Genomic DNA, 18,547 nt, shown 5'->3' with positions numbered 1-18,547 from the left:
TTTGATATCCCTTTTCTGCGAAGCACTGAAATAGGCAAAAAAAACAACAATTTGCACTGGGCCTTCGGTTAATAGGTTAGTCCTAAAAATAATATAAAAGTGCATATTAAAGCCCATTAAACATCCAAAACAGATAATATAATAGCATGGAACAATCAAAAATTATAGATACGTTGGAGACGTATCAAGAATCAACATGTACACTTCATATTTGCACCCCTAGCTCCTTTCCCTCTCCCTGGAGTTTGTCATTTCATCGAAAGTGGAGGTTGTGAGGTGCTTGCGGTAGTACCGCCACCAGAGCGGTAGTACCGCCCATGGACCTCAAGCGGCAGTACCGCTATACTACGGCGGTAGTACCGCTGGGGTGCATCGGTGGCAATACCGTCCTAGGTTGGCACTGCTACCGCCTCGATTCGAGGGTGCTCTCCTCGTGTCGAGTTGAGCGGCAGTAGCAGCAGTAGTACCGCCCTTGAGCGGCAGTACTGCGGCTACCACCGCTACTAGTGCCGCCCAAACACCCCCTCTCTCTTTCGTTTCTCCTCTGGTGGCCCTACTCTCAGTCACCGCGGTAGTACCGCTCCTACCAGCGGTAGTACTGCCCCACTAAATAGTAGTACCGCTCTGCGCAGGCTGAAGAGGGGGGTAACGGTTGGATTGGTTCCCCCACTATAAAAGGAGGTCTTCTTCTCCAAGTTGACTTACCTCTTTTCCCCAAGCTCCATTGTTGCTTCAAAGCTCATTTTCGCTTGATCTGTCTCCCTAGCCAATCAAACTTGTTGATTCTTTAGGGATTGGTTGAGAAGGCCCGGATCTACACTTCCACCAAGAGAAGTTTGATTCCCCCCACTAATCCCTTGCGAATCTTGTTACTCTTGGGTGTTTGAGCACCCTAGACGGTTAAGGTCACCGCGGAGCCATATTCCATTTTGGTGAAGCTTCGTGGTATCGTTGGGAGCCTCCAATTAAGTTGTGGAGATAGCCCCAACCTTTTTTGTAAAGGTTCGGTCGCCGCCTCTAAGGGCACCAATAGTGGAATCACGGCATCTCGCATTGTGTGAGGGCGTGAGGAGAATACGGTGGCCCTAGTGGCTTTTGGGGAGCATTGTGCCTCCAGACCGCTCCAACGGAGACGTACTTCCTCTCAAAGGGAAGGAACTTCGGTAACACATCCTCGTCTCCACCGGCTCCACTTTTGGTTATCTCTTACCTTTACTTGTGCAAGCTTTATTTGTGTTGTATCCCTTGCTTGCTTGTGTGCTTGTGTTGTTGCATCATATAGGTTGCTCACCTAGTTTCATATCTAGACAACCTACTTTGATGCAAAGTTTAATTTGATAAAGAAAAACTAAAAATTGTTAGTTGCCTATTCACCCCCTCCCTCTAGTCAACTATATCGATCCTTTCAGAAGTTCTTATCAAACCAGGGCTCCAAGCGGTACCTACGTTCACCATGAGTTGTTTTCACCTCGCAAAGAAGACGTGCCGGAATCTGACCTCTATCTCTTCAAATTCTGGTGGGGTGCAAGAAATGGTGAGCGGAAAGTGCATTGGATCTCATGGCAGAAAATGCATGTGACCAAACGTGAAGGTGGAATGGGTTTTCGGGATCCAGAAGCTTTCAATCAGGCTCTCCTTGTTAAACAAGCATGGAGGATTTTACAGTGCCATCATCTTTGTGTGCAAGGGTACTTAAAGCGCGGTACTTCAAGGAGGATTCGATCATGTCAGCCACCTGCCCGTCGACGACCTCGTTCACTTTCAGAAGTATATTGCATGGGAGAGATCTCCTGCATGAGGGTACGGTGTGGCGTATTGGAGATGGGTCAAAAGTCAGCGTCCACCATGCAAATTGGATACCCAAAAGTGGATCATTGAGACCATTGAGTCAGGTTTTCATACCCGGGGTGACTAAGGTGGCTGACCTGCTAGCTCCGGATGGTTGCAACTGGAATCATGCTATTGTGGACGCTATGTTCTCTGCAGGAGACGTGGCGGATATCAAACAGATAGCGACGGAGGGCATAGGTATAGAGGACTATATGGTGTGGAATTTCACGAAAAATGGTTGCTTCACTGTCAGATCGTCCTACCATCTGAAAATGACCCTCATAAAGGTAAGAAATGGGATGTCGGAGTCATCTAGTTCAGTAAACACGCACAAGGGGTACATTGCACTGTGGGACACTAACGCGCCGGGAAAGGCAAAGATCCATATGTGGAGACTCATAAAAAATGGTTTGGCTGTTGGATCAGAGCTTCACCGACGAAGGATTAAGCCAGGAGTATTCTGTGTTGCATGTGGAAGGGAAGGAACTATATACCATCGGTTTTGGGGCTGTCAGCACTCTATCCTCTTTTGGCAGTTGTTTCAAGCGGAGAGGAGAGTTCCAGCGGTGACCGCGCCATACCCGATGGAGACCCATAGTGCTTTAGCTCAATGGCTGATCGGATGGTTCGCCGATGCATCGGATGAGGAGAAGGAAGGAACGATGCAGGCTATCTACGGTCTTTGGCTGGCCAGAAATGAGGCAAGAGATGGGAAGAGAATCAAGGCCCCCCATGAAGTGGTTCCGGCTGTGCTTACCCATATGCAACAATGGAAGGAAGTTCATCCAGCAAAGGACAGGAGTTCGCAGCAGAAAGAGAAACAAAAATGGGAGCCGCCGGATGAAGGTTGGATCAAGATAAATTCAGATGGAGCTGTCTCGAAAGCAGGTGACAAGGGTGGCGGAGGAGCAGTTCTCAGAGATCACAACAGGGCTTTTAGAGCAGGTATGTGTCATCATTTTCCCAATATTGTTGATCCAGGGTTGACGGAAATCCTGGCATGCAAGCAAGCTCTTCGTCTGGCAAGAGAAATCAACGCCGAGAAGGTGCAAGTGAAGCTTGGCTGTCAAGGGGTGGTTCATATATTGAATCACTCACCAAGAGATCTGCCTGCAGCTGGACCTTGGGTGCAAGAAATAAAGTCTATAATGCGATTGTTTTCAGAGGTAAAGGTGTCTTGGGTTAGGCGTTCTGCGGATTTTGTCATGCATAAGTTTGCGAAAGTAGGTGTTGATGATGAACTTTGTAAGGTTTGGGTGGGGGCTCCGCCTGACTTTGTCCTGGATGTAATTTTGGATGAGATTCGGAAGTTTGAACTCTAAATAAAGCGGCAATACCAACCATATTTAAAAAAAGCGCATGCATCGTCGCGTTGGAGTTGGCCATCCGACCGTCTCAGGATGTCCGTTGCATCTCATCTTCACGCGTTGAGTAAACCGGCCGGTTTGTTGTTTAACCCGTCGTCAGGCTGGTCAGTCTTAGGTGGTGTTTGGTTCTCTAGTCCTAAGATTTTTTTTTAATCCCTAGGAGTTTTTAAAAAAGACTCTCAAGAAGGTGCTTCTAAGATCTTTTAGCAAAAAGTCCAAAAAGGTTCCATCCTATTTGGTTTGTTAGGGACTTTTTCTAGTCCCAACATAAAAAAAGTCCTTGAAACCAAACACCCCCTTACATCACCGGTTCCCATGGACGAAATGGGGCGCACAACGCACGACGACCATTTGGGAGCGCCCTACAATCCACCTGTCTCTCACGAGAGCACACAGACGCCAGGTTAGCCACACGAGCAAACGATTCAGGCCAGCTCATTTTTGCTGCTATTATACTCACTAATATAAAATACCATATGATGTAGCCGTAGGTCAACTACATGGAAGATACGTACGATGCACTAACTAATCGAGCAGGAGCCAGGTGTACGGGGAGCGTATACTAAACTATTAAGAAGCGATCCATCTCCTGGCCAGCGGCGGGACACGATCCGCCCTTTGCTGCCGCCGAGCAAAGCGACCTGGCCTACCCATCATCGTCGTTAATCAATTTAACACTTTACGCGGCACATCAGCTTCCCTGCCAAGCCCCGAGCCGTGCCTGCCTAATGATACAACGGCCAACTTTTAAGCCAGTGGATTTTTAGCAGAAATCTCCGATTCGCCCCCGCCATCATTCATTCATTCGCCTCTACTTTTTCCTTGCTGCTGCTCCTGCTGCAGCGCATTGGACGACAGGAATCATCTTTTTCTTCCACATGGCCAGAAAATTAGAATAGCGCTGAAAAAGTACTACTATATGTAAACAAATTAGACAGACCGTATTGTTCTGCCCCGGCCGGTGGTCAGGTCAGGCCGCTGCAACTGGCTCCTGAGAGTGGTCACCCGTGAAAAGCAAGCGAGCCTTTTCGTCTTGTTTTTGTGACAAGATCTTGTCTTGGCTGGTAGTCGGTCGAACGTGCTTGTGTTTCACGCCGCCGAATGCCCGTTACGTCGAGTGACAAATCCGCCAGAGTAGAGTAGACTGTGCTGTTGTTTTACTCGCAAAAAAGAGAGAGAGAGAGAGAGACCGTGCTGTTGCTTCACGCCGAGCCAGGACGGTGGTCTGGCGCGCCAAATCTGAGCAGGCCGGCATGGAGAACAAATCCAACTGTACTCCGCTGCAGGTTGCAGACATGCCTTGCTGTCTTGTCCTCTCCGCCGAAACTTTCAGATATCACCAAGACAGAACGGGCCATGGATTTGTCGGCATGGACGTGTGGGTCCGCCCTCGATATATACTGTATGTGTAATCTGCCTTCACGGACGGACCGCTCGTAATAAGATTCGAGGCCTGAGGTGCACCCAACGTCTACATCCAGCTGGTGGTACGTTTCCGTCTCTCTCTGTATCTGGAGCCGTGTTAACTGTGACCCCCCCTGCCGCTCCTACCTTGGGGGAGGCCAATCCGTCCTGCCCCACTCCACAGCGACGGGAGCCGGCGACGGCGACGGTGACGGCATCGTCGACCGGGTGCTCAGCTCAGTCCCCCACGTACACACGGGAGCCGTCGCCGTCTCTTTGTCTGGCAAACAGCGACCCCGAGACAACGGTGGATAGACGATGAATGGATCTGTCTCCATAGACTCCAAGCGTGGCGTGCTTAATTTGGCGGCAGAGCAAACAGACGTGCCGCCGCCGCCACCCACTATGCTCACCAGTTTGCCAAATTTTAGCAAGCTTTTGGGAGCACCAAAGGAAACATCTACGACGACATGGCTATTTGGGGGCTGCAAGCCGAATTCCAAGTCCCTTTCCCGTCTGCCCTGCGGTCCAGAAGAATTGTAGATCATGGATCATGTTTGGTACGCGTCGCACTTTCGTCCACGTTGCTACATGGCCTCGGGCGAGCACTCGACCAATTCTGTTTTGCTAATGGCTTGAAACCGGCCGACGGCCGTGCAAGTTTAACCAATTTGCGCGTCGATTAGTTCATAGTTCCTATAGGGCGCTTCAACCGCCGGTTGAGCTTAATGGCTACAAAGAGTCAGCTCTAGAATGGGCCGGTCCAACCAGCACGATCAACCAGGCGCCGCCCTAAATGGACAGACCCGGCTCGCCCGAAGCCACTTGCTCGTTTTTTCTGTTTGTTTCACCTTTAGTTTTATTTCTATTTCTTTTATTTACTTTTGTTTATACTTACAGAAAAATATAAACATATATATTATAAAGATATATACTTTCTATAATGTTTTGAAAAATGTTAATTATGCATTTTAAAAATAATGAATGTGTATAGAAAAAATATTGACCATGTATACGAAGAATGTGTACAAAAAAATACAATACGTCTGAAAGAATTTGACCATGTATTAAAAATATGTTATTAAAAATTTCGAACAAGTATTTGAAATTTTTAATAAAGCATTTAAAATTTGTTGCATGCGTATAGAAAAAATGCCGACCATTTATAAAAATTAATAATCTTGCATTGAAAAATGTTGACCAAGCATTAAAAAATGTTAAATGTGTATAGAAAAAATGTATACAAAAATATACAATATGTGTGAAAAAGTCGATCTAGTGTTTAAAATATGTTAATGAATCAATTGAAAAAAAAACATTATACAAGTATTTGAAAACTGTTGAATGTGTAGAGAAAAAATGTTGACCATGTATTGAAAAAAATGTTAATCTTGCATTTAAAAAATATTTATCAAACATTTGGAAAATGTTAAATGTGTATAAAAAGTGTACATGAAGAAAAAATATTTTTTTAATAGAACCGAGAAAGAAACAAAAAACTGGAAAAGAAGAATGAAAACAGTAAAAACGATAAAGAAACAAAATAAAAACCGATGAAAAACGAGAAAGAAAGAAACTAAACCAAAGAAAAAAGATTGAGATGAAAAATAATGAAAACCAAGAAAAGAAACAAAAAAACAAAAAAACAAAGAAACACAAAGGAAAAAAGAAATAAAAGCAAAACCAATAAAAGCAGAGAAAGAAACAAAGAAAATCCATGAAAATACCTCTCGGCATTAGTGGTTTGCTCTCTCCAAAAAAAAAAAGAAAATCCATGAAAAAACAAAGAAAAAACAAAAACAAAGAAACAAGATAGAAGCAATGGAAAAACCAGACCTTTCCCCTAAGTTCATCACAACTTTTAGTTTTCCACAAACACAATAGTGGCTTTCTGGCTAGCTGCGGTACTCAACACCGGGGAGTCCTCGGTTTGATCCTTCGTTCTCCCCTTTTACTCCATTTCTCATTTTCTGCGCGAGGTATAACAGGTCGGCCAACTACTGTTTAGGCTTCACACAAGAGCTTGTTCCATCTCGTGTAAAGCAAGATATAGCTCTCGGGTCGTCGCATTTTCTGTCCACATTGCTACATGGGCTCGAGCAAGCACTCGACCAACTGTTTTGCTAATGGCTAGAAACTGGCCCATGACTGTACAAGTTTGACCAATTGTGTGTCACATTACCAAAAGATGCCCGTGAATCCAATTCGGCTTTTACGGCGCTACGAATACGCCGGGGCTATATCTCAGTCAGTGCGAGTCGGAAGATACTCTCGCATTAAGATTTTTCTTCCCCACTTTGTCCCAGTGATAGTTCACGCTCCCTTGCTCGTGCCTTTTTCTCTTTCATTTTTCCTTTCGGGTTTTGGTTCCTTCATGGTTTCATATGTTTCTTTTTTTCACCATTTTCTTCATTTTTTTGTGTTTTTACTAGTTTTTTCTTTTTTTCTTTGGTTTTATTTTGTTCCCCTCTCTATTTTTATTTTTTCTTATTTTCTTAATTTAAATATTTTTCTTTGTTTTTATATATCCATATTAATTTTCTTAGTTTTCTTTGGATTTGTTTTGTTTTTCTTGGTTTTCCTTCCTTTCCTCATGGGGTTTTACAATTTTCTTTGGGTTTTCCGTTTTCCTTCGTTTCTGAGGTATTTCTTTTGTTTCTTCGGTTTTGACCGCTTTTGTTCGGTATTTTTTCTTCAACACATCTCTACATTTTTGTACACATCTGTACACCTTTCGTATACATCAGAAACATTTTAGATACATTTTAAACATTTTTCAGATCCATGAAAAATAGTTTTTATAAATTATGTTTGATGACTAATTTTCTCAAACAAATTTTACATTTTTGGTATATATCGAAAAATCTAATACATGTTCAACATTTCTAGAATATATGATTACCTTCTTTTTTTATGCATGATCAATGTTTTATAAAAATTGTGTTTTTATGTTTGAATTTTTTAATAAACATTCTATTTTTTCTTATATTTCAAATATATGTGTTTGATGACCACTTTGTTCATACACATTGTACATTTTCGGCATTGTTTAGAAAATTGATAACTGGTAGCTGCTCGGTCGGCTTGGGAGTAGTGATTAATCGGTGAATCGGCCTATCAACTTAATTAATCGGTCGATCATTAATGGATACACTAAATAGGAATTGCCAACACGTATCTAGTTTTTTATGTATAATACCATACTCTCATGGTCTCAGCTATGTAATATACCAAAATATGCTATTGTTTGGTCAAACTCTAGCTATTGAGGAGCAAGAGGGGGATTGGAGGGGTTACAGGGAAATTATTTGTGCTTTGTTTACCCACAAGTTCTTGGGTCAACATTGATTATCGGCCTAACAACTGATTAATCAGTCTAACAGGCTAATTAATTGGCATGACAAGTTAACACGATGAATAGGTGCTATTTGATTTGGTCACCCTACGAGTAGCAATTAACAGGCCCATTAACTGATTAATCATCGAACGAATTCTTGAACAGTGATTTTTGGTATATATTAGCAACATTATTTTTATACATACTTAACAATTTTGAAATATGGTGATTAATAATTTTTTGACTCACAATCAATTTCTAAAAATTATTTTTTACAATCTGTTTTTAATACATGTTCTACATTTCTGTACACATGTTTATATTTTCGAAATAGATGAGTAACATTTTTATAAATATTGATATTTAAAGAGTGCTTTTCTTCATAGACATAGTACATTTTTCCTTCATATGATGTCTATTTTCCAATAACTTGCTTAACCTATTTTTCAGTTGCTTGATTAAAAATTTAAATACATGATGAACTTTTTTCATACATATTGTATATTTTTATATACAATTTTCATACAAATGAGAGGCATTTTTTTCTAAAATATTTATATGTATAAATATAAGTAGAATAAGCCCGCAAAAAAAGTAGAATAAGAAAGCAAAAAAGCAAAAAAGGTCAAATATGAAAAAAAAAATATAATAAAGGAGAATGGCCTCCCGTGAGCTGGGCTGGCCCAGTCTCGCGCTCCGTTAGGCGAGGCCGCCCTACTTCTCGCGTCTAGTGAGGCAAAGGCACACCCCTAACGCTAGAGGCAAGGTTTTGCTTCCGCGAGAGGCACGACCGTGCCTCTCGGAAACGGATAAAAAACGCGTTTTCTGTTTTTTTTTTCTTCCGCGAGAGGCAGGATTGTGTTTTTCACCAGAGGCACGGCCGTGCCTCTCAAAAAACGAAAAAAAGCATGTTTTTTGTTTTTTTCTTTCACGAGAGGCACAGTTTAGCTTCTGCGGGAGGCACGAAACGTGTTTTCTGTTTCTTTTTTCTTCCGTGAAAGGCACGGTTGTGCTTTCGCGAGCCCATGCCTCTTGGAAACGAAAAAAATATGTTTTCTATTTTTTCCATCCGCGAGAGGCACGGTCTTGCTTGCGCAAGGTGCATGGTTGTGTTTTCGCAAAAGGCACGGCCGTGCCTCTTTCAAAAAGAAAAAAAAACATGCTTCCAGTTCGGTTTTTTGGTCTATTTTTTTTGTTCGTCTTTTGTAAAAAAAATCATCAAAACCTATCAACATGAGATATAATAGATCTCGACGCGAGGAATCCAATGGTGTTTTAAATGATTCGATATTTGGACGTACGGTTTTAGAAATAAAACATTTTAAATAAATGGATGTATGAAAAACGGGAAAATTCACGTTACGACAAGTGACACGCATGCCACTTATCAAAATCTGAGAAGATGGAAGTGATCTTTTAAAGAAATACTCTTTAATTAGTGATTTAGTACGAATAGGCATCCCGCATACGCAGCGCCCACATAGACTTCCGATCCTTTCCTACTGGCCTGGTCCATGTGACCGTCATTCAGTGGTATTGATTCTTTTGTGGTTTTTTCCCGGGACATTTTTGTGATTTTCTTTTCTCATGATTGGTTTTGTTCGGTTTACCTTTTTATCATTTTCTTTTCTCATTTTACTTTTAATTTTCGTTTTGAATATTCCTGTTTTCTTGTTTCTCGTTTCATTTCTTTTCCTTTTTTTAATCTGTGAACATTTATCAAATTCCAGAACTTGTTTGAAATTTATTTTGTTTCTAAATTCAGGAGCATTCCCTAATACACAATTTTTTTTGCAACTGTTGAACTTTTTCCAAATTTGGGTTCATTTTTTAAACCCATGCACTTTTCCCAAATCCATTAATTTTATAAATCGCAAGGCCATTCTTTGAAATATTTGAACTGTTTTTCTATTTCATAAACATTTTTCAAATATGTTAATATTTTTAAAATCCACCAACAGATTTTGAAATTATGAAATCTTTTCAGATCCATTAGCTGTTTTTGAAATAATGCAGAATTTTCAATTTTGTGTTTGTGTTCTGCCATTTTTCTCACAATCAACTAAAATGGAAAAAGAAACTCGCTCGTTCGATCCAGTCAATTGTTTTGACCATTAAAGTTTTGACGTGTAGTTGACCATGTTGTCTTCTATTTTATTATTCAAAATTCATCAAATTGAAAAAAGAATCCTTGATTTGAAAAAATCATCGATTTTTGTAAAAGTTCACAAAATTGTGAAAAATTTCAATGATTGTGATTAATAGTTCATCAATTTTGAAAAAGTTCATTGATTTGGAAAATGTCATCAATCTTGAAAAATAGTTCACCTATCTTAAAAAAATTGGCAAATTTTTAAAAGATCGTCAATTATGAAAAAAGTTCACAAAATAGAAAAAGTTTGTTGTTTTTAAATTAAGTTCATCAATTTGGTTTTGAAAACAGTTTGCCAATCCCAAAAAAATAACCAAATTTGAAAAAATTGAACACTATTGGAATAAGTTAATCGATTTGAAAAAAATCATCAATTTTAAAAGAAATCCATTGATTTTCAAAAAAAGTTCATCAATCTTCAAAAAAATTAACCAAAACTGGAAAATAATCATCGATAGAAAAAATGACAAAATTGAAAAAAAATTCTTTGAAAAAAGAAAGGGAATAAAAGAAAGATAAAACCACAGAAAACCGGTCCAGGAAAAGATAAGGCGAAAAAACAGAAGCTCTCCAAAACCAGGTATCTTGGTCCACTCATATACCTTAAATGGGCGGGCCCATGACCATCAATGCAGGAGGGGGGTGCGCCGTTTGCGCCGAGACCATTAACCAGCGGTACGGGCACCGAATAGGGTTTGGCGCGATGAATAACACTGATATGTGTCATCTTTGTTTTCCTTTTCCCCCCTCAAAAATAAATCTGTTGCTTTTTTCTTGTTCATGCGTATCTAAAAGCATGCAGCGACAGGTGAAATGTGAAATTTTTAGCGACCGCCAAACGGGCAAAACGTGAGCCAGGCCGCCTTTTTATTAGGATCGTGCACTACTCTATCCCTATGAGCAGCTCCAGGCAATTGAGCTGACATATCATCTCATCGTCTGAAACCTAAAATAAATTTAAAATAAATGCAAGCATCAAAACTTAAACCCTGCTGGACTAATGATATCATTGTCTTTTTGATTATCCAACCACAGGTTGGTTTGAATGCTCCCTTCGTGTTGTCGTCTGTACTGAAGCATGCACGCGACAACCCTCAAGAAAAAAAATGAAGCATGCACGCGACAACCCTCAAGAAAAAAATGAAGCATGCACGCGACGGGTTAAACGTAAAAATCTCAACAACGAGAAGGAACGGGCAAAACGTGACGGCTAACGGCCACGAAAACACATCCTCGTGTGTTGCCCACGATTGGTATGTGATGTACGGCCAGCCCCATGTTTTACCAGCACCTGCCTCATTTGTCAGATCATGTCGACACTAGCAGCTTCGTTTTCTTATTCGCATCCTCGTCTTGTCATCCTTATAATAATAGCCAAAAAGAAGGTGCATCGCATGCACTTACGGGCACGCGCTCGCGCGTGAAAACCTCCAGGGAACCTAGCTTCTGATGTGAAAAAAAAATCTCACGAATCAACAATATATATAAATATGATACCGCGAACCAACCTATGGTTGAATGCTTAAAGGAATAATGTCATCTCAGCTCACCAGGATTCAAGTCCTAGTGCTCGTATTATTTCTGGATTTATTTCAAAATTTTCGGTGATGCGCTTTCAATGGAAGGAGACGTTTCCGTCGACGACGAGGCATCTACGGTGATCGATACTATCCACAATTTTCTTCTCCCTACGATCCCCTCCACCTCAACCAGCGCCGCCGCCTCCTTGGTCCCGTTCGAGCCGCCCTCTGGCATATGATACCTGGTCCATGTGAAGATCATTAGCTATAACTCTTGATCGATACCATCTACACTTTTCTTCTCCCTACGATCCCCTCCACCTCAACCAGCGCCGCCGCCTCCCTGGTCTCGTTCGAGCCGCCCTCTGGCATATGATACCTAGTCCATGTGAAGATCATTAGCTATAGCTCTTGATTGATACCATCCACACTTTTCTTCTCCCTACGATCCCCTCCACCTCAACCAACGCCGCCGCCTCCCTAGTCCCCTTCGAGCCGCCCTCCGGCTCCCCTCGACCCTCTCTTCCTGGCCCGGCGCCACCGCATCCGCGGCACACCCGCCGGTAGGCACGACCTGCATTTCATCTAGGGATTCTGAGTCTCACAGCGCCGCCAGGCTCGAGCCGGCTCTTCTCGTCTCCAATGGCCGACGAGTCACCGGATGTGCGCCTTCTCCTCCGCCTCTTTGGTGTAGCCCTATCGACTGGTACCCATCGCCGCCGCCCATGACCACCAATTCGCCACCCCGTTCTTTTCCACCCCAACTCGCCGTCGTCGCTGGACCGTTCTCTGCTGCCCCAGCTTGTTGTCGTCGCAGGACCATTCGCTGCAAATACCCTCCCTCCTCCCTCCTTCCGTCCTCGATTCTCCGTCCTCTCCCTTGTATGCTCTCCTTCTTTTTCAGTCTCCGGCCGCAACAGCCTCGAAGTCTAACTAGATTCTTTTTTTTTTGTCTAACTAGATTCCTTTACAGGCATGAACCAAACAAAACAAGGATTTATCCATTACGTCCTTGTTACCAGCGTGATCTAATTTCTTTACCATTGACGTTACCTCTCTCTAATCCAAACACCTATAATTCCTTCCTGCCGACATCCAAGTCTACAGTGGTAACTTGTGCTGACCAAATTTCTGAGACTGAAAACACTACACGCTCCATAATTACCGGGGGGGTTCTCAGTTTTCTAGACGAAACGTGTGTCGACACAAAACTGCTCTGAATATGACACGATGATCGATCGGGAGGGGCCGAGCATGCCATAGCTAGGCCCCTGGTATGGACGGAAGGCGCCATCGTCTTGACTGTTTCGACCATGACACCGATCGAACCAATTAATTATGTCAAAATCCTTCTCAATATCGGAGGCTCTAGTGTAGCTAGCGTACAAATATTTTTCTCATCTTGGAAAAGAGGAAGGCGACCAAGCCTTTCTTTGGAGAGGATATGCTCGCCGCCGACGCTCGCAAGCGCGACCAAGCAAGCAAAGCAAGGATGCGTGTGTGAAAATTATGCTCGCGTCCGTCGACTTTGCAAATGTATTCGAAATCGTCTCTGTTCGTCTTTGTACATGTTTTCATTCAAAAATATGCTTCCACTCGTGCCTGATTTAAAAAAAATTCTTTAATTCCTTCAGGAATACACGACCATCACACATTTACAAAATCAAAATCGACACTACTACTTTGTATTATGAGCATCACGTAGAAGTATACTGCTTCTGTACACAAACTAATGAAAGAACAGACGACACATTTGGCGTGCCCTGCATGTGTGGCAGCCATGCAGGTCCTAGCTGCTGCGGCGTCCGCTCTCAGGGGAGCTCCAGAGGAGTGGGAGGGGACATGGGGCGGCGCCGCCACAGGTTCACCTCCTTCCTGGGCTCCGACGCCACCACCCCGCCGCCCAGCACCAGCGGCGCCGAGAACGCCACGAACCCGTCGTCCACGTAATCGTCGTCGACGTCGACGTCGGAGCCCCTCCTCTCCGCCTCCCTCCAGTCGAAGTCCTGGAACGCGCCGCGCCCGCTGGTGAACCGCTTCATCTGCCCCAGCCCTGCCATCCCCGGCCCCGACACCGGCGCAGCGGCCACGGCGGCGCTGCTCCCCGGCCTCCCCTTGAAAAGATCGGCAGCGCCGCTCGACTTGTGGGACGAGGAGGAGGACGAAGGCCGCGACCTGCTCCGTCGGGAGAACATCCGCCTGACGAGCGACCTCTTTGGCCTGCTGTGGACCGGCGGCCGCGGCGGCATGGGGCAGGCGCCGCCGTCCATCCCGCAGGCGGCCGCGGGGGCGACGTTCTTTGCCGCCTTCCTGGCCTTGCTGGTCTTGGACTTGCTCCGCTTGATCTGGCCGATGCACGACACCTTGGGCGACGAGGCCTCGGGCGTCCGGTACCCGCTGCCGCCCCCCTGCTTACTACCGCCCCGCCTCCTGCCGCCGCCGCCGCGCGCCTCGGGCGGCACGATGGAGACCATGGGGCCGGAGAAGGCGTTGCGGTGGTTGAAGGACGCCTTGCCGCCGCCGGCGGGGCGGGAGCCGAAGGTGGTGGCCGTGGAGGAGGAGAAGGAGGCGGCCGTGGACCTGAGGAAGGACGCCAGCGCGCCGCTCCTGCTCCTCGCGTGCTTCTTCGTCGGCTTCCTCTCCATCGCCTGCTTGTGCCGAGACCTGGACGCGCTAGCTAGCTATAGATTCTTGGCCGATGAGCTCGATGGATCGTTTGCTTTTCAGCCTTGTCCTTTGTACCGTGTACTGGTCCTGGTTATATACGACGGGCGTTGGCCACGCACCGGAGGAGGAGGGGGGACGGTTGGTGACGGAGTAAAATAAGGTTGCGGGGTCGCGATGTGACGGCGCACCGCGCAGGCACTGGCGGAATGGCGTGTTCGGTGGTCAAAGGCCGGGAAACCGGCGGGGGCAGCAGGTTCGTTCCGGCCGCTGCAGCTAGCGAGCTAGCTAGCTACTCGTGCTCCTCATTAATCCCCGCGGCGAAACCGCGCTCGCTCCAGCTAGCTAGCCAGTGGGCGCCGACGAGGTCGTGGTCGGGACGTACGTGGACCGGATCCGGCACGCGCGAGCCGGGATTATATTAGCGTTTCCCGCGCGACCTCGGCGCTCACTACTTGTGTCGACGACCCGGTTTCCCCGTGACACAATCCGACGGCCGCGTCGCGTCGACGTCGCCGCCGTTTGCCTCGTCACCCCCGAGCGCGCCGTCGTGGCGCCGGCGCCCGTGGCCGACGACGACGACGGCTCGCTGGTGCTGTAAGCTACGGTATACGTACGTCCGTAGTGATGGATGAGAACCTCCGCGGCCGTGTGTACGCGAACGGGAGTAAGGCCAAATTCCGTCCCCGGGCGGCCCGTCGCTGTGGGAATCAATTCGATCGCTGGCTTGCTCCGCCGCACGACCTGCATGTTGCGTTGTTGCTTAGCTAGATAGCCGCTCCGTAGTACGCCATCAGGCATTACGCCGTGGAAAAAGGCTGCACGTACCGGGGAAGAAAGTTTCTCCCGAAATGAATGGCGCGGTTTGACCTGCGGGTGGGGATCAGAGGTCTCGTCCTTTGTCTTCCTTTATTTCTTTCTTTAATTTTCTTTCTTGACACCGTGGGCAATGAAAACGTGTAGCTGTTTGTTGCGCTGAGCTTGCTGTTTACACTGACAGCCAGTCTCGGTGCCCCACCTGCTTTCATGTGTTATGTTATTCCACCAAACATGCCTCGGTTACCTTAATAAAAAACAACCGCCATGAATCTATGGAGGATGGAGGTCAGTCATATCATACGGCATACGCATGCTCTCATTCTCCTCCCGGGCGGTTTGAACATGCAGAGCGTACGCCCTGCAAAGTCGCGCACACACCTGGAGGCTGAAAAAGTAGTACTAGTAGCCAGCGGTACGTAGCCGTGCCGAGTCCAAGTATTTTACCATGGTTGATTATTAGCGTTGGATTATAGAGTAGTTTTTAGATGCGCGAACGGAATGGTCACCTGCCACTCACTACGCTTCCTTCCCCAGCTTCTGGGGTTCCTCGATGATGATAAGCTCACCGCGTCAGCTTGTCCGACTGTACCGGCGTTCACGCGACCTCAAACGTACCATGACGAGTCCACGTCAAGTTTTTTATCAACCCTCACAAGTCCACGCCACGTATTGCCGCACCATCCCTGTTTTCTGAGGGACGCCGGCGCGTTCGATCGCTCACATGAATTTCAACCAGCGATACGTGGACAATCATGATGGTAGACTTGTTCGCTTCAATGCACCCCTCTCCACGAATGAAAGAAACCGCCCCGGAAAAGTAGGATCGCTCGAGGCGATCAAGGGAGGCGAGAGGGTTCCCTTGCGCGCCGCCGGTGACGTCGCCGGTTCCCTCTCTCTCCGTCGGCCGCTCCGGCGGCGGCGGGGGGGGGGGGGGGGGGGGGGGGGGAGGAGGAACCTCAGGTCTGTTCGCTAGGTGGGTGGGTGGTAGGGTTAGGGTTGAGGGAGACGTTGCCGAGGCCGTTGCGATGGTGTCGCGTCGGAATAAATTTCTTCGGGCTCCGTTCGCGGTCAGACGAGGCTTTTGCCTTCGTCTAGGAGCCAGCGGGGTTGGGGATCCCCGGATCTCGTCGAGGTCACATGCTATGGTGGTTGAAGGTCCATCGACACTGGCCGTTTGGGTCCTCGGATGGGCGATGGATGCAGGGAGACGAAGACCTTTCTTCTTCCTTGTTGATATGATTTGCTGCTGCTGTTCTTCTCCTTCCTCTGTGCTGATGCTGGTGGAAGATCCTACTTTGTCCAGGCGGATGGCCCTGCCGCAGTGCTCGACCGGTCGGATGACTCGAGTTCTCTTCTTTTTGGAAGGGACACTTTCCGCGGTACTCAAAACCAAAGATGGCGACGGCTGTTGCAGGTGTGTTGGATTGATTTCCATGCCCTCTCAGCCCTGGTGTCAAGAAAGGAGGAAGCAGCATGGCGACAATCGTACCGTGGTCGAAGATGATGATCTGTTTGCGACTCGTTGGAGATCCTTCTGTTGCAGGGGTCTTCTCTCAAGATTCAGGGATGATAACACATGGCTCCGGAGATCTTCTTGTTTTATGGTTGTCTTATGATATTCTAGGTGTTCATGATCCTTTGTGTTTGCGTTTCAGTGTGCTTGTAAGGGTCAACTGCTTTGTACTGATTCGTAATATGAATGAAAAAATTCTCAAAAAAATATATGAATGAAAGACATAAAATATTCACTTTTTCCATGGCAATCAAGCAAAATGACCCACCCCCTATCCTATCCTTCCCTTCAAGATCACATCTGAATGAATTTAAAAAACAGAAAAAGATCACATCTGAATAGCAAATCATGTATCTAGAGCATGGCACTCTGTAACAGTTCCTCCTGATGTAGCATGACAACCCCCTTCTCCTAGCATGTCAAATGCCTGAACAAGTAGGCAATTTTCTTTCATATAACATGACAATTCTGTGTTGTAATATTGCACGTCTACATGCTATAGCATGACAATTTAGGGTGTGGCAATTTTCCCTCATGTAGCATGTCAATTATTCTATACGGTAGCATTTGTCATGATCCTCATTTACAACATGACAATTCTTCTATGCTGCAGTATGGCAATGTTTGGAACACGCGGGCAACTTGCCTGCTATAGTATGTCAACTTTCCCTCGTTCATTGGAGCGGTTTTCCAGGGAACTATATGTTCTCTCGCAAGAGCCACCCAGAGAGCACACTTGTTCGCTCGGGAAACCTTTCCAAGAGAATGTTTACTCTCTATTAGGGTACTTTTTTTTTCTAATGAACCTGTCGATTTTATCTTGTAAAACCTTGTGGATGGTTTAACAGTTCTATGAACAATAAAGCTAGTATAGAGTTTTTTTTAAGAATACATTTTACCGGAGCTTCGCACAATATACATTTTTTTAGCCAACGCATCATACACTTTTTAAGAAACTTCGCCGACCTTTATTAAACAACAACTTTTAGTGAAACAATTACAAAATCATGGGGCACACCAAGCCTAACATGACAGCGTGCATCAAGAGATAAAGCAAACTTTGCTAAATTGTGAGCTTCATGATTATTGTTTCTTTCTTCGTGCATGCGTGAACTTGCATTCTTCAAAGTCTCCTGCTATAGCATTGATCTCCATCTAATGGCTCCGTATCTTGCACCCGATTTATCAGAGACATCCTTCAAGACTGATAGGCAATCATAAGCGATGAACAGTTGCTGAATAAGCAGCTCTTTTGCTAGTGGTTGGGCCTTTTTCTTTTGAAAAGGGGGGTCGAACCTGCAACTCCATTGTTGCAAGAGCTCTGCTCTAACCACAAGGCCAACACCACGCAGGTGTAAATATACATCATTTTCTCCTTTATTTTCGTTCTTCAGCTTAGTTTATCCTTTTTCCTTTTTTCTTATCCTTTTTTGTTTTCTTTTAATGCGCGGTTATTTTAAAATTCGTGATCCTTTCTTCAAAATGGATAACCTTTTTTCGAATTGGGTGAACTTTTTTTTCAAATTCGATGAATGTTTTCCCAAATTTGATAAACTATTTTTCAAATTCGATGAACTTTTTTCAAAGTTGATGATATTTTTTCAAATTTGACGAGCTTTAAAAAATTGTTTATATTTTTTTAATTCGTGAATTTTGTCTCAAATTTGTGAAAAAAAATCAATCTTCTTGATTTTTTTGTATTTCATGAACTTTTTCAAATTTGTGATTTTTTTTCAAATTCATTAAGTTTCCTTAAATTAGTGATATTTTTAAAATTTCGTGAGCTTTTTCTGAAATTATTGAACTTTTTTTAATATGCGAGCCTTTTCTTTTTGAAAAAAAAATCGTGAACATTCTTTAAATCTGTGAACTTGCATTTTTTGGAACAACACAACTACTATCGTCCTTAAGTATTTTCGAGGTACTATGGATTACTAGTAC

General features: G+C 44.9%; 1 protein-coding gene across 1 annotated transcript; it reads right to left on the bottom strand.

Annotated features, from left to right (window-relative positions):
• Positions 1 to 13,213: 13,213 nt before the first annotated feature.
• LOC125510253 (uncharacterized protein At1g76070) lies at positions 13,214 to 14,413 on the bottom strand. The gene has a single exon (XM_048675376.2). The coding sequence runs from the start codon at positions 14,253 to 14,255 to the stop codon at positions 13,422 to 13,424; it is 834 nt and encodes a 277-aa protein (XP_048531333.1). The 5' UTR covers positions 14,256 to 14,413; the 3' UTR covers positions 13,214 to 13,421.
• Positions 14,414 to 18,547: the final 4,134 nt, after the last annotated feature.

Source organism: Triticum urartu, chromosome 5A (assembly GCF_056163025.1).
Source record: "Triticum urartu cultivar PI428250 chromosome 5A, HENAU_Tu73, whole genome shotgun sequence".
Classification (NCBI taxonomy): Eukaryota; Viridiplantae; Streptophyta; class Magnoliopsida; order Poales; family Poaceae; genus Triticum; species Triticum urartu.
The sequence above is the reverse complement of the archived record's forward strand: the minus strand, read 5'-3'. Positions and strand labels throughout refer to the sequence as shown.